Source organism: Garra rufa, chromosome 4 (assembly GCF_049309525.1).
Source record: "Garra rufa chromosome 4, GarRuf1.0, whole genome shotgun sequence".
Classification (NCBI taxonomy): domain Eukaryota; kingdom Metazoa; phylum Chordata; class Actinopteri; order Cypriniformes; family Cyprinidae; genus Garra; species Garra rufa.
Window position 1 is genome coordinate 40,367,950 of NC_133364.1, and position 27,005 is coordinate 40,394,954.

General features: G+C 40.4%; 1 protein-coding gene across 5 annotated transcripts in view; it reads right to left on the minus strand.

Annotated features, from left to right (window-relative positions):
- Nucleotides 1-9,924, minus strand: part of LOC141334028 (ubiquitin carboxyl-terminal hydrolase 15-like) — a 32,145-nt gene extending 22,221 nt beyond the window's left edge. Inside the window, exons 1-7 of one of the 5 annotated variants that reach the window (XM_073839179.1) lie at nt 9,836-9,924; nt 9,392-9,519; nt 9,184-9,314; nt 4,647-4,773; nt 2,698-2,843; nt 352-422; nt 125-214 (exon numbers count right to left, since the gene is read on the minus strand). In XM_073839179.1, coding sequence (XP_073695280.1) covers nt 125-214; nt 352-422; nt 2,698-2,843; nt 4,647-4,773; nt 9,184-9,314; nt 9,392-9,519; nt 9,836-9,924 — 782 coding nt within the window. Of the gene's footprint in view, nt 1-124; nt 215-339; nt 431-2,693; nt 2,844-4,646; nt 4,774-9,183; nt 9,315-9,391; nt 9,520-9,835 lie in introns of all 5 variants that reach the window. The other 4 variants (XM_073839178.1, XM_073839177.1, XM_073839181.1 and 1 more) reach the window with 4 other exon arrangements.
- Nucleotides 9,925-27,005: the final 17,081 nt, after the last annotated feature.

Here is a 27,005-nt window from a genome sequence, read left to right on the forward strand (position 1 = left end):
ACAGCACACGTGAGACGACCCTTCACTTCTACATCAAGATTTGAGCAGCACGACGGGGGAGTGTTTCATTAGCCCCGCCCTCCCACAAACCCCGCCCCCTGGCCCCGCCCCCCTGCAGGCTTACTTGCGGCCGCCGAAGCTGCTGTTATGATTGTTTGCGAGAGATGAGGGGCAGATCTTTGGTAAAGCAGAGAGAGTGGAAGCACCAGAGGACCTTCAAAAGACAAGAAGAGCGAGAGTTACAGGAGAGGACCGTGGGGACAGATCCGCAGAGGCAGACAAGCAGGTGTCCGAGCGTCTAAAGCCATGAGCTGATGATGCGGACGTCACGTGACTCACTTGAGCGCCGACGAGGAGGAGGAGGAGGAGGAGCAGCCGCGGGGCCACGAGCCGTCTTCATTCTTCTGTTCGATCACTAGAACCTGCACACAGAGCACAACCACCAATCTCACTCCTGCTTGACACATCCACTTCCTCCCAATGACAGGAAGCAGCCCGCTTTAGTGACATGTGCTTTCAGAGCACTGCTTCTTGAAGCTTTGAAACCTTGGTGCACCATTTGTTTTGCATCAGTGGTTCAGAGCGTGTAAGTCATGGGATTTTAGTAAAACACACCACTTAAAATAAATATCCACAAAGTTCGAAAAGGTTAAAAACCAAATACAAGAGTGTTCCCAGTTCACAAATGTACAGATCATGTACTCACCCTCTTGTCATCCAAGATGTTCCTGTCTTTCTTTCTTCAGTCGTGAAGAAATTATGTCTTCTGAGGAAAACATATCCATATCCATATGTTCTCCATAAAGTGGACTTCTGAGGTGAGTCTGAACTTCCAAAGTTCAGTTTAAATGCAGCTTCAAAGGACTCTGAATGATCCCAGCCGAGGAAGAAGAGTCTTACCTAGAGAAACAATCTGTTTTTTTTATTACAATTTATAAGACTCTTCTTCCTCGGCTGGGATCGTTCACAGTGCTTTGAAGCTGCATTTAATCTGCATTTAGAAAGTTCAAACTCACCATAGAAGTCCACTATATGGAGAGAAATCCTGAAATGTTTTACTCAAAAAACACCATTTCTTCACGACTGAAGAAAGAAAGACATGAACATCTTGGATGACACTGGGCTGAGTACATGATCTGTACATTTTGTTCTGGAAGTGAACTTCTCCTTTAATCTTGTGTCATAAAAGCTGAGGTTCAAGTCTATTTAAGCACTTGAATGAATCCGCTGAATGCTCCAGAACTCTTCTTGGTGAGCATTTGAGTGAAACTATCCTAGAGCGCCATCTGCTGGTCAAATCTACGCCCAGAATCGATTCCAGAGATCATTTTAGGACATCTCTTGTAGACTTTTTCAATCACATATGTGACCCTGGACCACAAAACCAGTCATAAGGTTAAATTTGACAAAACTGAGATGTATACATCATATGAAAGCTCAATAAATAAGCTTTCTATTGATGTATAGTTTGTTAGGATAGGACAATATTTGGCCGAGATACATCTATTGGAAAATCTGGAATCTGAGGATGCAAAAAAATCAAAATACTGAGAAAATCACCTTTAAAGTTGTCCAAATTAAGTTCTTAGCAATGCATATTACTAATCAAAAATTACATTTTGATATGTTTACAGTAGGAATTTTACAAAAAATCTTCACGGAACATGATCTTTACTTAATTTCCTAATGATTTTTGGCATAAAAGAAAAATCAATAATTTTGACCCATACAATGTATTTTTGGCTATTGCTACAAATAAACCCCAGCGACTTAAGACTGGTTTTGTGCTCCAGGGTCACACATTTATATAAATGGAAGAGTTGCAGTTAATAGTCTCTTATTGGCCTGATTAACCAAACTCTCCGACTGAATACAAATAATGCACTTTAACAAAAGAACACTTTATACACACTCACTCTCCACATTTAGTGATACTTGATCATCTTAATGGCCTTTACTAGATTACTCTTCCAGTTAAACATTTCTTTTGTAAAAGGTAGGGCTGGGTGATAAATCGATTACGATAATTATCACACAATATAGATTTCCTTGATAAATAAGGATAAGAGTTTGATAAACATTTGATATAATGTTTATGCAGCATAATTTATTTAGACTAGTATTTTTCATACAAATACATAGAAACCATATTAGATTTTCACCATGGTATTGAGGTGCTATAGTTGCGTTTGTGACTTTCACGATCTAAATGTATGCTACTATGGAAGACCAATGGTTAAAAAAAGTGTTAACAGTCAGAATAATTACAGTCACCATATTAAAATGAGGTTACTACCATTTTTACAGATATTACTGATCTTGCTAATGAACATAAATCTACACCTGTATCCTAACTCAACCTACTATCAAATGTGTATTTCTATTTTTATATATGTTGTAATGTTTTGAAGCAACACAAACCTGCTTCCTGATTTAAAACAATATTAGACCTCTTTAGACCACATAGAACTACGATTTTGTTCTTATTTTTCATTTATTTTTAAATTTAAGAAAAAAAAAGTGTGAAGAATTCAAAAATGTATTGTGTTTGTCATGTTCTGACCATAAAGAATAATTTGATGATTTGTGGCGTTTCGGTCTCAGTATTCTTTAACTCAAACGTTTCACTAGTTAATCAGTGATTGAACGTTAATTTAACATTAAATCTTAATTAATATAATCACGTGTGTGTCTGACCTGTCCCTGATAGAGTCCGGCGTCCTGAATGGTGCTGTCGGGTTTATTGAGCGGCTCAAACGTGTTGCTCATGTACTTGTTCCACAGCCGCGTCTCCTTCTCGTCCGGGATACTGAACAGCTTCCTCATCTCCCGCTCGATGCTGTCTGTGTGTCAGAGAAAACAAGCAAATGAAGCTGTCAACTCAGAGACTGGTATCTGAGCTTATTCCAGTTACAGAAAAAACATTCCTGATAATGTCATCCAAGACGTTCATGTCTTCCTTTCTACATTCACAAAGAAATTAAGGTTTTTGAGGAAATCATTCCAGGCTGGTTCTCCATATAGTGGACTTCAATGGTGCTCAACGGATCGAAGGTTAAAGAAGCGTTCTCAATGCAGCTTTAAAGGAGGAAGAAGGGTCTTATTTAGTCAAACAATCGGTCATTTTCTTTAAAAAAATAAAGATTTATACACTTTTTCCAACAAAAATGCTTGTCTTGTCTATCTTGTCAATGTGTATGCTCACTCTGTGCACCACACAGCTAGACAAGATGAGCATTTGAGGAGAAAAAAAGTCTAAAAATTGAACTTATAACTTGTAGAAAATAACCGTTTGGCTAGATAAGAGCCTTCTTCCTCGGCTGGGATTGTTTAGAATCCTATGAAGCTGCATTTAAACTGCATTTTAACCTCAATCTGTTGAGCACCATTCAAGTCCACTATAATCCTGAAATGTTTCCTCAAAAACACTTAATACCTTTTGACTGAAGAAAGACAAACATGAACATGTTGGATGACAAGGGGCTGAGTACAGAATCAGGAAATGCTTATTTTGGAATTGAAGCAATCCTTTAATGTTTTTTAGTCTCTTCTGCTCATCAAGGCTGCATTTAATTAATTAAAAATGCAGTAAAAACTGCAAGATTGTGAAATAGTATTAGAACTTAAACGGTTTTCTACGTGAATATCTGTCAAAATGTAATCTGTCAAAATTGCTGAGATAAAGGCTGCATTCATTTGCAAAAAAAATCTTTTACTCAGATTTTTTTTGTCAAAATACTTACAAATTCTTAAATCAAGAAGGATTTTTTAGATGAGTAAATAATTTTCTCGTTTTCTGAAAAAGGTCAAAATGAACAGAGTTTTTGCTTAGAAAAACTTATATTACAAACAGAAAACGAGGTTATTTTTCTTACCACACTGGCAGATTATTTAGACTGTTTCAAGCAAAAACACACTCAATTTTGACTTGTTTTTTCCTGAAAACAAGACGATCGTTTGTACCTGTCGAGAAAAACCTTTAGATATTTTGGCTGGAAACTAGACAAAAAAATCTAAGTAAGAAAAGCACTTTTTGCAGTTTTCATCATCATTACTGCAGTCTTTAGTGTCACAAGATTTAAGCAGCATTTTTCACATACTATATGCTACATAATACAAAACAAGCATGTGATCTAAGAAAAGTCTGAGAAAATTCGACTGAAAAGTGTTAAAAAGCTGACCTAAGCAGAATTTTAAAACAGGTTTTTTTTTTCATGTATTTCATTGTTCATATATAATTCGCTTGATTTTACACAACAATTTATTCCTCCCAAAAACTATAAAAAATATATATGTAGTTTTCTGTCTGTTTTGTCTGAACGAAATGAGACAGACAAAATCCTCTCAGTAAAAACTTTTGACTCTAATAAGTAAAAAAATTTCAAAACTGCCTTCATCCGGTGTTTCGACTTTTGTACTAGAAATGTAAGCAAATCAGCGCATATTTAACTGAATAATGATCATTTGCATATTTAAACCTAACATTTGAGAAAACCTGTAATACAAGTACCAATGTAATCAATGAGTCAATAAGGTAATAACTGTTAGTAACTTAAAGCTTTAGTCTCAGTGTCTGATTTCTGGCTAAAAGCCCAAGTGTGAGTAAAGCTGTATTTCCAATAGTTGAGAGCAGGAGTGTTGCGTACCTATAGTGTCCGCTTTGCTGAAGCGGCGCGTGATGACGTTGTCCATGTTGCTGTCGTCACACAGCTTGAGTTCGGTGAGGTAGACTTCCACCTTACAGTGTTTGACGAACATGCCCTGCTCCACCACCTGAGAACAACACACACACAGCATCAACACACACTCAGAAGAGCTCTTATCTGGCGGCTGAGGGTGTGTTGACACAAGCTAACTGGAGAAACGCTTATTTTAGCAGCAGAGGCCGACAGCTGAAGAATTCCTGCCTATTTATTACACGCCGGCCCTCAGCGGCGACACCGAACGCAGCTCTAAACCACATTATCTCAGTATGAGGAGCCCGAACGCCGGCGGAACCGCAGCAGAATCCAGTCTCCCGCTTGACTGTGGATCCGGCCTCTGTCTCTAGCGTTGCCCTCTCAGACCCTGACTCTGACTCCAGCCGGATCACACACGAGGATGAGCGTGTTCAGGCCCAAACCTGGCCCACGGAGAGACCCGCGCTCACCACCCGCTCAACTCTTCCCCAAAGCCCTGAAAAGAGAAAAGCCGAACCTCTTGCATGCTGCTGCTTGTAGTCGCTGAAGCCGCACAGTCACGCAGCGCTCCGGAGAACAGAAATAGCCCTCAGTGCCACCCGATACCCTCACATACATGGACTGAGGAGACAGCGGCCACCATCGGCCTGCACATCTCACACACTACACATGTGACCCTGCCGCACCTAACCGTCTCAATAGCAGCGGTGGAATAGATAAGAGTAGTGTATGGGTCAGAATCAGGGATGCAACAGTTAATTAATGGTACAGTCTTCTCAACAACGTGTTTCTGTTGCATGGAACGAAACTGCTGCAACTAAACAAAGTTTTTCCAACTGTGCGATAGTTTAAAGTTACGCACACAAAGGGTTAACTGTGGCTGAGACACCTAACAGCGAAACTCTGTTTCCTCCGAAGAAGCGCCTGAAGTGGGGATCGTTTCAGGTAGACCAGGGCCTCATTGAAGATGACGGATCACTTTTGGAAAAACGTGCTGTAAAATGTTTGCTGCTAAAGGATCGAACACATCTAATCTGATGCAAATGTCCATTATTAATGAATCAACACTGAAGCGCTGAGAGCTGCGCACGGCTTTCAGTGCAACGTTAACAAACGAATTATTACAAATGATTAAAATGATTATGTATGGATGAAAGCTGATGATAACAACAGTTCATTTAAGTTAATTTTAGTCTTTTATATTGAAATTGATAACATTAATATTATTAGAAATTACAGAAATATCATTGTTAATGTAATTAAATACTGAAAATTATCTTCTATCATTATTTCAACTCCAGTCAAAGTGGAGTTTCATTTACGTTTTTCTTATTCAATTTTAGCTCAAGACTAGTTTTTTATTCATTCTTATTTATTTAATTATTCATTATACTGTTATTTTCAGTGTAAAAAAGACTGGAAATGGACTATTGTTAGTTTTTTATTCTCATTTTGTGCTGTATTATTTGGTTACTGAGCAGCAATAAATAACACTTTAAAATATAAGGAGTTTTCATGTGATTTTCTTCACTACTAGTGTTTTGAAATGAATGAATGAATAATAACCGTGATTATTCCTCAGACTATAATCGTACAACCTAAACCTATAATGGTTGCATCTCTAGTCAAATCACTGATTGTTCTTTATTTGAAGGCGAGACTCTGCAGGTGAAGAGGGTAAGAGAATTGACCAAGAGTTACCGCTTTGCTTACTCACATGATCGATTACAAGATTTCATTTCTAGCACAAAAAACTAAACTCTGGATGAAATCAGATTTAAAATATAACCTCGCTTAAGTGTTGTTTTTGACAAACAGTCAAATGTTTTACAGAGGGAATTTGGGCTCTTATTTATTCTTAGAACAGACAGGAAACACCATTTTTTGTTTGTTTTTGGGGAATCAAGCTAATTCTATCTGAACAAATGCCTCTGTAATAATCTTCAGGATATAGACAGGAACACAAATGCTCAGTGTGGTGTGTGTAAGAGCTGCTGAAGTGGAGATTTATGCTCAGTGTAGGAGAAAACACTCTTGGCCTTTACAAATCTGTATTATAATTGAAATCTATTGACACAAATAGATAAAGTGCTATAAAAGAAAGACCTAACAGTGTCTTTGGGGTGTTTTCTGTCCACTAGTCTGAAAAAACACTTCATGAAACACCAAAAAGCTCAAACTGTTTGTGTCTGCAGTGTCTCCCTTTAAGTAAAGTTTTTGTTCCATGAACATATTTAGTACATCTTCTACCATAAATATATAGAAATGTAACTTCTGATTAGTAACATGCATTGCTAAGACAACTTTAAAGCTGATTTTCTCAGTATTAGGATGTTTTTGCACCCTCAGACTCCAGATTTTCTAATAGTTGTGTTTCAGTCAAATATTGTCTTATCCTAACAATAGAAAGCTTATTTATTCAGCTTCCAGTTTCAAAAAATGAACTTTATGACTGCTTTTGTGTTCGAGGGTCACATCTCTGTGCAGAACCCTACAGATATAGATATATACTGCACTCTTACTGTTATTGTCCCACATTGACTACTACTGTCATCTAAACAAATCTGTTTGTGTTTAGACTTAGATAACCACTTTTATATTTGAAAAAGATTTGTGTAATAGATCAGTTAAAATACATTAACATATTGTTTAAACTGTGGAATATATACTTGCTAACACTTTACTGTCTTACACTGCAAAAACTTCTTAGATTTCTGGTCTTGTTTCCAGCCAAAATATCAATCGAAAAAGATTTTCTAGACGAGTCAAAATTATTGTCCTGCTTTTCAAAAAAACAAGTCAAAGCTAAAATCTGCCAAAGGGGTTAGAAATGATCTTCTTTTCTGTTTTATATAAGATCGTTTTGCTTACCCCACTGGCAGATTCTGTTGCTTGTTTTTATTTGGACTATTTTTACTCGTCCAGGAAATCCTTCTTTATTTAAGAATTTGTAGATATTTTGGCTGGAAACAAGACAAAAAAAACAGTTATTCTCACCGTTTACTAACTATTAACTATGACTTCTGCCTCAATATACTCCTAATAACTGCTTATTAATACTTAGTAAAGTAGATGTTATGTTAAGGATTGAAGATTTGGAATAAGACATTAATATGTGCTATTAAGGCGAGACTCTGCAGGCAAAAACTGTTTTTCATGCACCTGTCAAGTTTTGGGCTTTTTGGTGTGTCATAAAGTGTTTTTTCAGACTAGTGGATAGAAAACACCCCAAAGACACTGTTAAGTGTTTCTTTTATAGCACTTTATCTATTTGTGTCAATAGATTTCAATTACAATACAGATTTCTAAAGGCCAAGAGTTTTTTCTCCTCCACTGAGCCATAAATATCCAGGTTTTTACAGAGGGATTGGTTTATGTATAATTAGCTTGATTATATACATTTTATTCCACAAAAAACTGTAAAATATAGTGTTTCCTGCCTGTTCAAAGTTTTTTTCTGAATTATGACGTGATGAAATGAGACCCCTCTGTAAAAACATTTGACTTTAATAAGTAAACAAGAATTGTGAAACTGACTTCATCCAGTGTTTAGACTTTTAGTACTAGAAATGTCTGAAAATTAGTGCATATTTCATTAAATAATGGCTCTTATTTAAACATGACATTTTAGAAAACTTGTAATACAAAATGTTTTATCAATGTACTCAATCAGGTGGATAAGTAAGATCATAACTGTTAGTTAAATTTGTACCCTATTCACCCTTCAGTAATTATAAAGAGCTAATATAACAGTAATATTCACACTAATAACAACTAGTTAAACGTGAGATTGGCCACTGAAGGGTTACCAATATTCTTATTAACTCAGCAAAGCATTTAAAGTGAGAAGGGCACATGAAAACATCTTAAGTTTACTCTTATTATCAGATGTTTAACTGTATCGTATGCGTCAAAAATGAAAAACGGTTTAAGCGTGAAAACCAAACAGTTCAATTATGCTTTGAATGGCTGTTTCTCTTTAATTTAATTTCATTTTTGTTTTCTGAGCAACAAAATAAACACCATACATTTCCCCCAAATCTACAGAAGACTCTCACTGAAACGTCATTCAGTGTGTCAATCTTGTCAGGCATATTTACAACAAAAACCACTTTATGACATACTAAAAGAGCGAAAAACATGTTTAAAAAGTTTTGCCAACTTGTCAAAACACAATAAAATTTGCTTTGCTTCCATGTTCTTTTGTATATGTTAAGCACAAGTCAGACTAAGCTTGTTGTTTGAATGTTTACATTGATATAGTTACACTGAATCTGACAATCTAACATTAATTCAACCATTTTATTCTGCAAGTAGACTTGCTTTCCATGGACTCAAATCACTTCTGTACCTGTCTTTGATGTGGACATCTCAGCTATATCCTCTAGGGTCTACACACAGTATTAAGCTCAAGTACATAAGAAGTAACTGTAGTTAATTGTCTCTGAGTGTGTGTCTCTGAGTGTGTGTCTCTGAGTGTCTATGTGTGTGTGTGTGAGTGTACCTTGCGTGCGATGGGCTCCTGACCCCGGCTCAGTCCGTACCAGCTGACCAGTTTGTTCCAGCCGTCTGCGGGCAGCAGGATGTAGTCCAGCTCGTCGATCAGGTGCTCCTTGATGCCCAGCACGTCTCCATCTGCGGACAGGACACACACACGGGGGTTACAGGGGCCGGTTTCAGGGGCCGAGGGGGTCAGGGGTCAGGGGACGCACCTTTGATCAGGCCGGAGTTGTCCACAGGTCCGGGGTAGACGTTCTGGTCCCCCATCTGGTATTTGTCCCAGCTGTCGAAGCCCACGTACTTCTTCCATTGCTTGAACCAGTGACTGTCCACCAGGTACCTGCAGGAGACAGGAAGTGACCTCACTCACAGGGAGCATGACAGAGCACAACACTCTCGGTTCTGTCAGAGTGTTACTGTGGTGTTACTGTGGTAAAGAGAGCGACAGTCGTGCGCTGATCTGCTGTGGTTGTGAGTGTGAGAGCTGCTGGTTTACTGAGGTAATACTGTGGTGATACTGTGGTAATACTGTGGTAAAGCGGTGTTGTTGTGAGGGGATCGTCAGGACTGACTGACACTGATCTCTGCTCGACTGAGGAGCGAACGGACTCTGATGTCGCGCTGATCGCGTGCGTGTTGTGTGTCGCGTCTCTCACCAGGTGTCTGATCTGCGCAGAGGCGTCTTCAGGAGGCTCGCGATCTCTCCTCTCTGCGTCTCCACATCCGCCGCGCCGCCTTCCGCCATCTTCGCTCGCGCACTGCATGCTGGGACGCGCCGCTGGCGTCAGCGCGCAGGTCGCCGGCCGCGTGACGTCATGACGCAGGGCGAGCCGTAAGCCTCGTATTTGTTTGATTCTAAATTTAACTATTTTCTTAAGGCGAGACACTGCAGGCAAAACACAGTCAAGTTTGAGATTTTGAGCTGCTTCATAAAGTGTTTTTTTTTTTTTCAGACTAGTGGAAAGAAAACATAAAAAAGACACTGTTAAGTGTTTCTTTTATAGCACTTTATCTATTTGTGTCAATAGATTTCAATTACAATACATATAATCATTTTTTTCTCCTCCACTGAGCCATAAATCTCCACTTCAGCAGCACTTACACACACCAAACTTCACATTTTTATTTAATGTAGTCTGTATCCTGAAGGTGTTTACAGAGGGATTTGTTCATATATAATTTGCTTGGTTTTATACATTTTATTCCCTCAAAAATGGTAAAAATGCATGTTTTTGTCTGTTCTAAGTTTTTTCAAAATTATGGACTGATGAAAAGAGATACCCACACTGCAAAAAAAGAAAAAAAAAGGCTTATCTCTTATAACAAATAAATTGGCTTAATCAGTATTTGAAAAAAAATTCAATCTGGTGTATCTTTCCACAGCAAGCGTTTCCATTTGTTGGAGGTGTTTCATGTTTGTTGATGTGCGATTATAACAGAAACACCTGTTAAGTGTTCAAATGTCCATCAGCAGGTGCTTTTGGCCTGGGCTTTAATATAGAAACACAGTTTACCCCCCAGAGATTTTTTATTTGGAATAATCACATTTTTTTTATATAGACATAGATCTTTATTTCTTAGTTGGTGGTTTGATAACGGTTTGATTTTGGTGAGTTATTTAACACCAGAGGTTCATTAATGACTTCTTCTTAGTCCAAAGGATTATGCCATTGTTACGGGAGCAACATCTTCAGGAATTAGTATGATCTTCAAAAAATGCTTCTTTTTCTGACCCAATCGAGACAACTATAGGTAAAGTGTGTTTTTTCTGTTAAAAAAGATAGAAATGACTAAATTAGATCTCTTTTCACTGAAAAAGTTTCTTCTTTGTCGCCTGTCATTTCTTACTGGAATAGTTTTAGAAATTTGAATTGGAAAAAAATATGTTCTTTACAACAGAGGTGTTTCCTTACTAATACAGTAAAAGAAGTATCTTTCAAACTAATTAATAAACTGTAACCTGTTAACCCTTATATGAAGAAGTTTAAGGTTAATATTTTGTCAGTTTCACACTGAAACTGTTTTTCATTTATTTTGGCCGTGTCAGTATACTGTATAACTCTGGGAAAATGTTGGTTTGTTTATTAAGAATAATATCTCAAAGGATATATTTTAGGACATTATGATTCTGACTCTACTAAAAGCAATGCTTGTTTTGTTATAAACAAGCTTTCTTTGTAAACTTTATATTCATAAATGTAAGTTCACTAACAACAAACCACATTTTCTTTTTCTTTTTTTTAAGAATTTAGAATTTATTTAAATACTATTTCGTTGTCACAGAATAAGAAAGCTAGAAGAACTATTTCATTTTGTAATGACTTGCTATTGATCCTCAAGTTTTTATGTTTTTGTCCTTTGTTTTTTTCTTTTGTTTTCTTTTTCTTTTTTCCCCCATGCTGTCTCTTGTATTCTGAACACCATCATTTCAGTTGACATCATGTATATCTCTGTTTTTTGTATATTATGTGCCAACAATCTGTCAACTCTTTCTTGTATTCTTTCCTGCATTAAAAAAGGCTTATCTTTTTTAGCATTTTTATCTTGTTTCTAGTCAAAATATCTGGAAATTCTTAAATTAGGATGCATAAGCAAAATGACATAAGAGATTTAGTCTTGTTTTAAGCTAAATGCACTTAATTTAGGTTTTTTCCCCCCTCTGGAAACGAGTGAAATTATCTGCTAGTGGAGTAAGTCAAATATTCTTAACACAAGAGTATTTGACTAACCCCACTGACAAATAATTGTACTTATTTTAAGCAAACTGCTCTTAATTTAATTTTCCCCCTAGAAACAGGACTAAACATCTGATGTCATTTTGCTTCTTTAGTAAATGCATCTTAATTTAAGAATTTTTAGATATTTTGACTAGAAACAAGACAAAAATACTAAGTAAGATAACTTTTTTTTTTTTTGCAGTAGAAAATCCCCTCTGTCAAAAGTTTTTAATATTAAACGAGAATTTAGAAACGGACTTCATCCAGTGTTTAGATTTTTGTGCTAGCGCATATTTCATTAAATAATGATCATTTGCATATTTAAACCTAACATTTCAGAAAACGTGTTTGCAGTCATCAACGTAATCAATTAACTGAGTAAGTAAGATGATAACTATTAGTTCATTTTGACCCTATTCACGTGCAGTGTCTCGTCTTAAGCACATTTTACGCTCACAAATGTTCATTCTCAAAGTCTCAAAGTCTTTGTGGTCGTTTTTGTAAGAGATATGACAAATTACATTCACTCGATGTCGACATCTACTAATACGAACGCTGTGAAGATTTGTTGCACACTCAAAGAATATTTGATGTAAAACAATGGTCCTTTTTTGCTTTGTTTATTTTCTTTATTATTTACTGTTGTATTTTCGTTGTTGTCTGTTGATATTTTGTATTTTGTACTGATTTGTATGTTTGGAAATAAAACATTTATTAAAGAACATTTTATTAAAGAAATGAAACAATATGGACCGCTTGGCAAAATATCAGAAACAGAAAAGCTAAAAAAAGACCTATGAAGCACTGTTAATTTGGTCAATTAAATGTTTTAATTTTCTTTTAGCCCTCTTGTTTACTCATGTACATGCACTTGTTTTTGTTCTTGTTTGATTTCTCTATTTCTTTGTTACTATTGTGAGAGTTATATATTTGTTAGTAAACAAGTGTTTAGGAGAATATTGTTCTGAAGGATATCACAGTGATGTATGACAGATGAATAGTGAAGTCTGTAGTTTAATTACTGTAATAACATATTTCTGTCCATCAAGTCCTTTGTTTTACACTTAATGCAGTATAACTAGGTGGTAAAATCTAAATATTTTAACAAAACAAAATAAATGACCCCAAGTGAGCTTTAGGCTAGCTTGATAGCACAGTTAGCTCACTGATGGAAGGTATAGGTGACCCAATGATAAAACATAGTGGCTTTTAATGCATTTATCGAATATATTTCACTACATAAATATACTGATTTATAAGTTTAATATTTATTTAGGGTTTTCTGTTTGTCTTGGTGATAGTGGTGAACAAAAACATCAATGTTAAAAAATGTGGATATTTTGGACATTCCTCAAATAAATATTAATATTTATAAAACGGTTAGTTCCGTTCCTCAACTCTGATTGGTCAGCAGCTGTGTTGTATTCATGATACAGCATGTCTTGTATGGATTTACCAGGAGGCAGTAGTCTTTTGAGGCTTTATTGAAGAACAACTAGGAACAGCACAACTTATAGCTCTCTCCTCCAGTAACACACTTGCTCACCTCTTTTATCAGTGACTTACACATACAGCACTTCTGGAGTGCCCCCTAGTGGGCTGGCTGGGTAATCAGGCATTGCATTAATACTACAATACCCTGACACCTCCCCCTTAAGTCAAATCCTCTAGGTTACATATATTTTCCATAAACGTACCCAACACAATGAGTATTTAACCAATTAAGAACTAGAACAATGTTCAATCAACCACAACATTACTCTGCCATTGCTGTCACACATCCCATTGAAGAATATTAATTATACATTCAGTTATTACCAAGTCTTGTCACATAACTCAATAAGTTATTACTCTTTTCTTTTGTCTTCTTTTTTTCTTCTTCTTCTATAGGTTCAGCCGCACTGCAGGCTTACTTACTCTGCCTGATCTAGTGAAGTTAGGTTCCCTTACAATGTTCTCTGCAGGTAAATCAGAGTCCACGTGAAGTTGAACTTTCTGTGGTGATTGTTCTGAACTCTCCTCAGTTTTCATAGTAATTCCTGGAACCCCTTCTGGCAGCAACTGAAGATGCCTGCGATTTCTCCTTTTCTCTCCCTCCTTTTCACTGAAGATCTCGCATGACCTTGGAGTAGTGCTCTCTGCCAACACCGTAGCAGGTCCTTTCCACTTCGCTTCATCATCTAACTTCAACAAGACTGAATCCCCTGGTCTAAGAACTGGTAAGTCCTTCACACATGTCGTCTGTTAAAGTAGTACGCTTGTTTTTCTTTTGCTGCTTTGTCTCTCTCTTTTATACTTTCATTATTTGGCCACTCTGGTCTCAGGTTTAAGGTCTAAGGTGGGTAGGGTAGTACGTATTTTCCTTCCCGTGAGTAATTCTGCCGGGCTGACCCCTGTAGAGGAGGTAGGGGTAGCTCGGAAACTCATGAATGCCACCACTGGGTCATCCTGTTTCAGAATGTGCTTTGCTGTCTGAACTGCCCGTTCAGCGTGTCCATTGCCCTGTGGATTGTGCGGACTTGACGTGATGTGCCGAGTATCATACACGTTACAGAATCTTCTCCAAGCTTCACTGACGAATTGCGGCCCATTGTCACTAACAATTTGTTCTGGTATGCCAAACCTCGCAAATAACGCTTTAAGTCTTTGAATAACATGCTCTGATGTAGTAGCTTGTAGCAGAAGGATCTCCAAGTAGCGCGAATAGTAGTCAGATACCACCAGATATTGTTTCCCTTTATGCATACACAAGTCTATGGCTATTCGCTGCCATGGCCTTTCTGCCAGAGGCGTTGACTGTAGAGGTTCCTTGTGCTGTGCACGTTTATTTTCTATGCAAAACCTGCATGTCTCTATTTTGCGCCTAAGATCTTCAGAAATTCCAGGCCACCATACAGCCTCTTGCGCCCGTGCCCTACATTTTGACAAGCCTTGGTGTCCTTCATGAATTCTGCCAAGCATCTCATGTCTCATCGTTTTTGGAATTACAATGCGATTCCCCAGCACAACTAGTCCATCACTCACAGACAAAGAGTCTTTCCACTTGTAAAAACTCTGCACATTGTTAGGAACACTTTTGGTGTATTTTGGCCATCCTTTTATAATGAAGCTTTGCACGGTTCGTATAGCTGCTCATCTTTCTGTGTCTCCATTTTTATTTCTTTCAACTTGCGTTGAGACACTGGCAGACAACTGATGACTGCATCTACATGACAACTCACTTCTGCTGTCATAAAGTTCCGTAGTGTCTAAAGGGCTTCGCGACAACGCATCTGCGACAACCAAGCTTTTGCCAGGTGCAAACTCTGCTTTTGCATTAAACCGCATAAGTCTCATCAAAAGGCTCGTCCCATGTCCATGCCCTTTCTCTCTTGAGCAGCTCATACAAAGGTCCTCCTGTCGTTGCCAGATCAGGGATATATTTACTCATGTAGTTTATGAGGCCTAACGCCCTCCTCAACTCATTTACGTTGTTTGGCTCCTGCAAATCACTTATTGCACGTACCTTTTCGGGGTCTGCTCTGACACCTTGTGCATCCACAACATGTCCAAGGAAACTCAATTCCGCTTTCCTGAATATGCATTTGTCTTTATTCAGTTTGAGACCCACACTTTCCATCCTTTCCAGCACTCTTTTCAAGTGGTTGTCGTGCTCTGTCATATCCGTCCCGTACACAATCACATCGTCCATGTATACTGCAACTCCTTCCATGTCAGCTAGAAGCTCATTCATTTTCCGTTGAAAAATTTCTGGGGCTATGCTGATCCCAAACGGGAGTCTCTTAAAACAATAGTGCCCCTCAGGAGTGATGAACATCGTCAGCAAACTGCTCTCATGACATAATGGAATCTGCCAAAATCCTGACGCTGCGTCTAGTGATGTAAAGATGCTTGCTCCAGCTAATTTAGCTAGGATCTCATCTGTTGTGGGAAGTATGTATCTCTCTCTTTTTATGTTGACATTCAGTTTATTTAATCCAACACAAATTCTGACGGTGCCATTAGGTTTCATGACCGGTACCATGGGTGCACACCAATCTGTAGGCAGTGTGACTCTTTCCACGACCCCTTGTTCTTCCATTCTCCTCAGTTCTGCTTTGACTTTAGGCAGCAGCGGAAACGGCACCCTCCTTGCGGTATGTACTGCATATGGAACTGCGCCTTCTTTCAGGTGGGTTTTTACTGGCTCTGTTTTCATTGTACCACCTACTTGCTCTATTCTTTTGACTAGCCCCATCTCAGTGGCTGTGTGTCGGCCTAGGAGGTTACTGACAGTTTCTCCTGCCACGACATACACGGTCATAGTGTACGTTCTACCCTTATGTTCCGCTTTTGCCGTAAACCGTCCTATGCAATTTAGTGAACCACCTGGGCTGTTCAGAACTATGTTTGGATGACACAGCTGAGCTCTTGGGTTAAGTTTTCCAAATGTCACTGTATTCATGACAGTAACATCTGCTCCCGTATCTATATTAAAAGTAACTGGGGTATCACCTATCTTAAGTGACACCTATCTTAAGTGTCATTTTTGTTACTCACTGCACCCAGGTAGAAGCTCTCTTCACTCATTTCTTTTGTTGTCACTCGTCTCACAGTTTTTGATTTGCACATTCTCGCCCAGTGTCCTTTTCTTTTGCACTTTCTGCATTCCGTGTCTGCAGCTGGGCATCTTCCGATGTCTTTGTGTCCTGTTTTATCACGCCTGCCACATTCGTTTGCTGTATCTTCCTTCCTTTTCTCACTGCCTCTTCTGTGTTTCTCTTTTGTCCAGGGCCTTTCTGCCACCCTTGATGGACGTCTGGATGCTACCTCCTGCACACTGCCTGTTGACTGGCCCTCCTGCTGGCTGATCTGCTGTGCGACATCTTCAGCCTGCCTTGTCATCTGCACCGCTGTTTCCAGGGTAAGATCTGTCATTAACGGCATTTTTCTAGAAAGCTCTTTATCCCGAATTCCGACGACCAGTCTGTCTCTTATATGTTCATTTCGGTTTGCCCCGAATTCACAGTTTTCACTAAGCTCGTAGAGGGCTCTAACATAACATTCTGCCTTCTCTCCTGGCCTCTGCACTCTCTGGTGAAAACATGCCCGCTCGTGTATCACATTCTTTTTGGGCATAAAGTACTCATCAAATTTTCTGAGCACTGTATCATAATCCTCATCACTTTCCTCAGCTGTAAAGGTGAACGATTTGAAAATGTTCTCAGCTTCAATGCCCATAGCATATATTAAAGTACTGATTTGTACCTCTTTATCTTCTTTGCTCAATTTTGTAGCAGTTCTGTAGCGTGCAAATCTCTGCCGCCACATAGGCCATTCCGATGGACGATCAAAGTTAAAACTTTCTGGTGGATTAAATTTCGACATGTTGTTCTTCTTTTGTCCTTATACTTCTGACACCATGTCTTGTATGGATTTACCAGGAGGCAGTAGTCTTTTGAGGCTTTATTGAAGAACAACTAGGAACAGCACAACTTATAGCTCTCTCCTCCAGTAACACACTTGCTCACCTCTGTAGTGCCTGGAGCCCATCAGACATGAAATAACTAGTTACATTCCTTAAATGACTTCTCCCCCATGATTAACACCTATGTGCTATGAGCCAGACCTCTGATCACTATCCAACTCATCCCCCCACCATCAAGATAAGACTCTTACAGAAATGCAGATACACTCTCCTTATTCAGACATACAGTCTCACATACAGTTATATAGAAATGTACACATATCAATGTGTTACCTTTTCTTATATTGTTGTTTCTGTTATGTATGTCGGCCTCAAACATTAATCCGCAATAGGTGAATTATTGTGCATGCTAAGACTCTCACATTTAGAATCACTCAGTCAAACGAGAAGATACATAGATCATGTTTGGTGTCTATGAGCAGCATTTATTATTCCCTAAATGTTAATGTTTGTGGCATCTTAATAACTCCTTGCTTTATAGGTATTATTGAACTTTTGAAAGTTTTGTGGCCAAACAACCAATCAGCTTCCACATGCGAAACCCCATTGTGAGAGACAAAGACTTTCAATCTTCCCTCCAAAACTCAGATCAACCGGATTGGACAAGGTCCAACTGTGGGCGTGAACGACCTACAGGTTTATAAACCTTCCCTCATCCCTCTCTCTTGCTCTTGCCTTCGGGACACAAAGACACGTCACCCACACCTTCCCCCAGATCTGTGGGGGGGGGGGGGGGGGCTCACCTGGCAGTGGAGATGATGAGGCCTGCAATACTCTCAAGGAACTGGAAAGGACTTTCTGAACTCAATACATACGGAACCAATGCACAACCACAACAAGCTTGCAAGTATCCGTCCTTTCTACAAACGTAGATAGCTGCGTATTAGGCGTTTTATAAAAGAAACGATTTCAGGACGTTCAGAACCATTTCATTCCTGTCCCTTTGCAAACTCACTTTCTGTCTCTCTCTCTCTTACTCTCTCTCTCTCTCTCTCTCTCTCTCTCTCTCTCTCTCTTACTCTCTCTCTCTCACGCGTTCTCTGTCTATTTGTGTTTTATGTACGTTTGTCTATGTGCGATCGTTTGTAAGTAGAATAGTTTAATAAACAACCATATATTCACATATAATGATTCTCTGTGCTAAATGCTTACATTACAAAGTCACTTAAACTGTTTCGATCTCATATTGCTACCTTAAGCCCTATTCTGTTCAATTGTTTTAACTCCGTTCTGGTTAGTAGAAATGCGTTGCCGTGACGACGGGCCAACGTCAGAGTAATGGATATCACTGAACAATTTGCTGGACAAAGAAACCAGTCGATATCATTATTACTGTTACTGATCAGAAACTGGAAATTGCGTATATTTAATGACGATTATTATACACGATTTCCTGTGAGTTAAACTACTTTCCCTGACTGAAATGTATGTTTTAAATAACTCATTTCATCCTATTAATTGGCGTTAGAATGCGGGGCAGTTTTAAACTATGTGATGTGAGCGGCTCAGGAATAATTTGTGTGTCTGCATGCTTGTTTATTCAAACTCGGCTCGCGACTCGCGTCTCTTTTGTTTGTGTGTGTGTGTTAGAACGGTGTGGACCAGCCCACCTTTAACACCTTCACAGATGTTTGAGCCTCTTGCACAGAGAAACTCAACCGCTGTTAAGACGTAACTTAACTGCAGTTTATATATTGACCCTATAAAACGAAGAAAACTTTTATAGAGAGTCTTAAAGCCACCCTAAATTAAGCGAAGGAAACCTTTTTTTAGCGTGAAGAAGCTGATTGAGCGATGTTCCTCTTTCACCTTAAAGCCTTTATATATTGACCCTATAAAACGAAGAAAACTTTTATAGAGAGTCTTAAAGCCACCCTAAATTGAGCGAAGAAACCCTCTATTTTTGCGTGAAGAAGTTGATTGAGCGATGTTCCTCTTTCACCTTACAATGGCCATATCTTTATATTTTGAGTGTAGATAGATTAGCCATTGATGTGCACTCCAATGCTAATCAGCTATCTTGCTCCTTTGGGTTAAAACCTCAGCTTAGCTAACTGATTAGGTTGACCCCGTTTGCTCATCGAATAGATTTAATATAGTAAACAACTTCGCGTTATTACTGTACAAATCTTGATCGAGTGTTATTTATTTGTTTTGTGCAAAGCACACACAAGTCTTGTGTCAGCAGGCTGACTCAAGATCAAGGTGCACGCATCGTAACTAAGCAACCTTTTAATAGTGTAAGCATCCTATTAAGTTAAAGTTTGCAAACACGTACCTGTGTTCAGTAAAACGGACACAAGAAATATACACCCGCGATGCATCGCCATGGTAACTGCGCTTAGATGCGCGTTCAAATCCACACAAGGTGGAATCTGAAATCCCGCATAAAAGGTATTTCCTTCTATTAAAAGATAGAAGTCTGTCTAAAACCTCTTCCAATACCTATGCCTGATTTCATATTTTTTTTTTTTTCTTTGAGCAACAACGCTTATAGATAGTCCCAGTCAGTCTCTCCCTTCTCTTTTCCTTTTGATGTTACATTATCAATTATTGTTATTTAAACCATAATGATAATTAACATAATGTATGTTTTTTTTTGTGTGTGTGTGTGATTTAATTTTAATTATTTCACCGCCTTAGATTCAACTCTCCCTTTAGCAATTATAATTGTATTTGCTCATTTTAAATTTTTGATCAAACAGTCTTGATTTAAATTTAAACTTTGACCAAATCGATCAAGTTGCACTCTCACTACCCCGGGTAATTCGGCCCATCCCAGGGGGGCCTTTCTCTCTTTTGCTCTCTCAGCTCTGCCATTTCCCAGGTGTGACGACTCCATAGAGCCCCCACCCGGTGGGCCCCGTCACTGACCCCAGGGCTGGCAGTCAGCTAACTTTCTCTCTTTTGCTTTAACCCTTTATACCTCTCTTTCTGATGGATTTTGTTTTTATTTTTTTCTCCCTATTAGAGACTGAACCTGTCTGAACATCAGTGAAATCTTTTGGTAACTACACCGATGAACTGAATAGCTCTAAAGTTAATCGCTCATCATTAAGTTTACTCATAGTTTCCTGTGTTTACCCACACAAACTATCTGACCCCTTCTTTACAGCTAGGATAATAAGCGTTTAGTTTGCGTCACCATCTGATGACATCAGTTAAGTGCGCATCACATAGCAACATTTTAGCTCATTAGTTCTGTACGGACTTGCATTGGCTCGTTGTGCTTTGTCTCTCCCTCTCTATTTGTGTCAACATGTCACCATCCAGTCTCGCCATCCAGTCCAGACAAGGCAAAGATGCCATCCAGCCCCTGAGCGGAGAACAGCCGGACGACCACGCACACAGGCGAATGGATCACGATCCAGTCAAGAGCTACGGCTGCAGAGAACCAATCAACTCATCTACAGCCCGGACCATCAGTGACCACGCCCTCAACAAGATCGTCTGACTAAAGCCGCAGCGGAGAAAGCTTCACCCACGACGGAACCAGGACAGCGCGCAGAACCGCCTAGACCATCTGGATGTTCAGAGATAGCGGATGAAGAGGACAAGGACCTACACGAGGAGAGAGGAGAAAAGCTTCAAGACACGCCTGCAACACCCCCACAGACTGAGCGCAGAGAGCAGTACAGGAGAACACTCCTAAACAGCGGAAGCTCCCTTTACAATGGACCCAGGCAGACAGCAGCACTCATGCCACGGCCAAAGCCTTTTAAGGCCTCCTGCAAGCAGCCTACGCCGAAGTTCAAGTAACGACTCCGCAAAGAAACACAAAGTGAGCTGAACCCAGCACACCTTAAAGAACTCAAATGCTTGCAGATAACAATATGAACAAACAGGAGAGCTCAACACAAAATCTCTCCCGGGCCTAACAGCCCACCGTTCACACCTCACACGCCAGCAAGCTGGCCGGGAATCTGACAGCTGTCACCACAAAACGCTGTCTTCCTGAACACTGCAGTAGGCTACAACACACGCCTGTCTGCAAAACATTGACTTTTAAGCAAGAACATTGCCCAGTGTGACCACGAGACAGATCTGCTTAGCTCCACCTCCAGCTAACAGGACCCCAGCCATTTGTACCAGCAGTCAAAACTGTCAAAACTGAATACAGCAGCTAAGAACACGACTGCTACGACCAGCATCTGAGCCTACGTGAGACAACGCGACAGGCACCAAGGGAAGATGGCATCAACGCCAGAAAATCTTTCCCCTCAGATATCCACATCACACTGTGAGTCACCACCCAAATGCTACAGCCTTCTTCCGTCAACGATCGCTCGATTCAGCGGACTCTACAGACCGCCGGAAAACAGCCAAGCACCAGAAGGCAATAAAGATTAGCAAAGTGATTGTCCAGCTGCCCCATGCCAAGGGGGGACGTCTGACTGACCAAGGTGAACAAACATACAGTGGTGTATGGGAGCTGAACACGCAGCGACATCACTGTGTGGGAGTGATCTGAGATCAGTGCAGGCCAACACTGAGGACACCTGTGCTCTGAACTTAACCTGGAATAGACAATGCAAAACCTGCTACTTCCTGTTTCTCACAGCCCTACGATACTCCCTCAACTGGGAGAAAGCCTTGCTAGATAAGATTACTCCCAGATGTTTACACTCTGGCGAACGAACTACCTGCATTCACCAAAAGGGGTCACTGTTCGGCTCAAAACACAGTGTGGCTAAAACCCTAACGCTGCACACACATTCAATGGAATACGTGAAGCAGTGCCCACTCTAGAAGCCACACCCCCTTTCTGAAAAGTAATCTTTTGCAGTGTACATACCATTCAGGTATTTCAAAGACTTTAAACAATTCCATCATGAAGAGCCTAAGGGAAAATGGCCACTCAGAAGTGGTGCCAAGCTGCTCTCCACATATGACGATGATGCAGAACTAATGTCATGTACAAGGCTCTCAGCAGAGCCCAGCACCCAGATGACAACAGCTGCGCTGCACAAACCATCCAGCGATGTGCCAATCGCACCAGAAGACAGAGGGAATCACAGAGACCTGCCACCAACGTGTGATGTTTACAACTATCAATGCCTGCAGACCAAGGGTCCCACGCACACAAACCCATGTGCTTATAGACCAAAGAGCGAGGCAAGACACGCCCAGAGCAGGTACCTAGTGGAAAACGACAAGCCTGTCCCACTGCAACACCTTAAGCCGGGCCACCTGACATCACAGCACGAGTGACGGCAATCGGATCAACCCTTGTGTCACAACAAGTCGCAAGAACTCCCTCTGAAAATTACTAACCTGCATAGACTCAAAGTAGGCTAAGCTCAGTTTCAAACAACACCACTCAGTTTGAAACAGACGAGCATCAACAACTGTTCCAGACAAGCATTGCCATCACAATAAGAACATTACATGCTATTCGTGGAAAAATAGTGAAAGGCCCAGAAAAAAACTGAGGGATTTTGTGGCTGCCTAAGGTTTTCAACAACAAAAAACCCACCCACCCAACCCAAGCATCGCTTCTAAGCCACAAGCAAACCCCTCACGCTGCTACGCCGCCTGCATCACACCCATGCACACTGGCTCCACCTACAAAATAGCTCTGCTAAAGCAGCCTCCACTGCTCCCAAGCAATGCTGACACTTAACCTTGCACTGTCCGACCACACTAAGGCACTAAGCCGAAAACAACTCAGTGATGTCACACACATGCCGCATCTAGATGACACATCCTCACATTTGTTCCTGATAACCAAACACCGCCACAGCTCCCAGCTTTCCAGGAACAAAGGGGGGTCATTGCTGATGTATGCCCAAGATGCACCGTGCAGAATACACCAGAGTACCAAAGCCACTACCAACGCAAAAGTGGCGCACTGCCAAGCATGCAGTGACAGAGGACATCAGAATATGCTAAGTTTGATGCCAGCTCGAAACCAGCGGACTTCAAACGACACAGCCTCTCTACGATGCAAAGCAGTCAGTCGACGAGAAACATCTGTGAACGTTTACCACCAGATGGCACCAGAAACGACACCCGTGTCAACTTAGAGACCACCCGTGTCACCACCTACATTGCTCACCAGTACTTCAGTGAAACATGCCTGAGTGCGACACCTGCATCCAAAGAGCGCAGGAAGCCAAAAGCATGCCGCAGCCAGCGAGATTCACAATAGAAACTGTGAACCAGCGTGTCTCGGACATCCAGCCCTGCCACTCACCAGGACCAACTGGAGACTCAGCAGAGTACAGAGAACGGCATCCTTCAGCCTAAAGCAGCCAACGGCCTGCAATGGCAGAGAAAGGAACAGCAAGACTGCGACCAATGGACAACTCACATCCAGCCTGGACAACCAGGAGCTGAGCAGCATCGTCTTCTCCTTGACCCACACCCTCAAGGGCCTCAGACAGGAGGTAAATGAACTGAACCTGCAAGTCTCCGAGTACCAAAATTAACCGACACCCACAAGGACAGCTGGACACACCTGCTTTTCCAGAACAGAGTTTCTGATGCTAACAAAGAGCTCCTTGAATGAAACTCCACTGAGAAGTACTGAAAGATAAACTTCTGACTCCTTGCCCAACGCAACACCGCATTAGACTTCCTAAAAGGAAAAAGCATCCCATAAGACCAGCCGACACCTCAGGAGCAGCCAGACAATGTTGAATGGAGCAACGGGCCCACAGGCCCAACAGCAAAACCCCTACCAACACAACTCAGACCCACTCAAGTCAGTGTCGACACCCCCAACATCAGACGCCTGATGACATTTGAGCAAAACAGCGGGATAACAGACACCTGCTGCCCTCCTGCACCCTAACCGGGTCCGTCTGAAACTTTCTTTACACTACAAAATCTTTATGACAATTCTCTGCGAACCCTGGAACTACCTGCCCTCTCACAAGTGAGAGTCCAACCAGCGATTCCAGACTGCAGGGAGCACAGATACTAGATAACAACCACCTGACACAGACCAACCTGGGTCAGGATGACAAGTGACAGTGCCTCGACACCTGCTGCACAAAGCTCGAGGACCCATACCTTGCCACTGTCTACATTATCACACCTGATAACGTCGACCACGGCACCACAGCCACTCCTTGAAGCGGCAACCTCCAGAGAGCCATCTCTCTCTTCCAGCCATGAGTGCCGGGTGCATGCCTGATTGTTCCGCACCTTTGACGTCGCTCGCTGTTGTCTGTTGGACGGACAACAACGTTCGAAAGAGGGGATATGTAGTGCCTGGAGCCCATCAGACATGAAATAACTAGTTACATTCCTTAAATGACTTCTCCCCCATGATTAACACCTATGTGCTATGAGCCAGACCTCTGATCACTATCCAACTCATCCCCCCACCATCAAGATAAGAATCTTACAGAAATGCAGATACACTCTCCTTATTCAGACATACAGTCTCACATACAGTTATATAGAAATGTACACATATCAATGTGTTACCTTTTCTTATATTGTTGTTTCTGTTATGTATGTCGGCCTCAAACATTAATCCGCAATAGGTGAATTATTGTGCATGCTAAGACTCTCACATTTAGAATCACTCAGTCAAACGAGAAGATACATAGATCATGTTTGGTGTCTATGAGCAGCATTTATTATTCCCTAAATGTTAATGTTTGTGGCATCTTAATAACTCCTTGCTTTATAGGTATTATTGAACTTTTGAAAGTTTTGTGGCCAAACAACCAATCAGCTTCCACATGCGAAACCCCATTGTGAGAGACAAAGACTTTCAATCTTCCCTCCAAAACTCAGATCAACCGGATTGGACAAGGTCCAACTGTGGGCGTGAACGACCTACAGGTTTATAAACCTTCCCTCATCCCTCTCTCTTGCTCTTGCCTTCGGGACACAAAGACACGTCACCCACACCTTCCCCCAGATCTGTGGGGGGGGGGGCTCACCTGGCAGTGGAGATGATGAGGCCTGCAATACTCTCAAGGAACTGGAAAGGACTTTCTGAACTCAATACATACGGAACCAATGCACAACCACAACAAGCTTGCAAGTATCCGTCCTTTCTACAAACGTAGATAGCTGCGTATTAGGCGTTTTATAAAAGAAACGATTTCAGGACGTTCAGAACCATTTCATTCCTGTCCCTTTGCAAACTCACTTTCTGTCTCTCTCTCTCTTACTCTCTCTCTCTCTCTCTCTCTCTCTCTCTCTCTTACTCTCTCTCTCTCACGCGTTCTCTGTCTATTTGTGTTTTATGTACGTTTGTCTATGTGCGATCGTTTGTAAGTAGAATAGTTTAATAAACAACCATATATTCACATATAATGATTCTCTGTGCTAAATGCTTACATTACAAAGTCACTTAAACTGTTTCGATCTCATATTGCTACCTTAAGCCCTATTCTGTTCAATTGTTTTAACTCCGTTCTGGTTAGTAGAAATGCGTTGCCGTGACGACGGGCCAACGTCAGAGTAATGGATATCACTGAACAATTTGCTGGACAAAGAAACCAGTCGATATCATTATTACTGTTACTGATCAGAAACTGGAAATTGCGTATATTTAATGACGATTATTATACACGATTTCCTGTGAGTTAAACTACTTTCCCTGACTGAAATGTATGTTTTAAATAACTCATTTCATCCTATTCATTGGTTATAAGACCTGGTGGAGTTTGCAGTGTATATGTGATGAGAGAAACAGTCTCAGGCATATACACACATATATTGATCATCTTAAATTCTTTGAGCTAACCAAAATTCTCTACACCTCTTTTATCAGTGACTTACACATACAGCACTTCTGGAGTGCCCCCTAGTGGGCTGGCTGGGTAATCAGGCATTAATACTACAATACCCTGACACAGCACTGCTGTGACCGCTTCACTCAACGCTTCTGTGTATCATTGAGCCCCCTTAGCAACCACCCTTAGCAACGTAAACACAGCTGCAGCCGTTAGGGACTACTTTTTACAGCGGAAGGCAGTTAATGATTCTACTTTATGAAAATGTACAACCTAATATATATATATATATATATATATATATATATATATATTAATATATATAGTTGTGCCTAACAACGCCCTTCAGCCGTGACTTATTCATGATACAGCACAGCCTCAAGTACCTTATTGCTTAATTGGATCACGCCCATGAGCTACTCACGCATTTATATTATAATTAGCCACGTGAGCAAAGTGCAGGATGTAAACGCCCACCTCACCGTATCAAAGCGGCGAGTTTCCTTCAAGTTATCCCGTCCCATTGTGCAAAGTCACATGATTTTTTTGATGCACATGGTGGAATTTATTTGGTAATTGTTTCCACCGACCACCGTAGTAAATTTTTTCTTGTTGGATAAAAAGTTTATCATACTCGTAAGTTCTTTATGCACATTTTTAGAATTTCAAGTCTCGGGTCTGGCAGGAGTTGTCAGTGGAGGGAGGACCAGCGCTATCTTCCACCTTTAAGACTGAGCTGAGATCATGATTACAATAGTGTATATTTGGTGAGGAATTGTTGGTCACGTGAAAACGTAATCTGTCTGCTAACACGAGAATGTGTTTTGAAATGTTGAAAACAAACATCATGATTGCTGGTAAAGTTAAAATTATATTACACAGTCCAAGAAAAAAAGCACAAGTTGATACAAAAACTCTTTAATTTGTCTTGTTTGTTTTC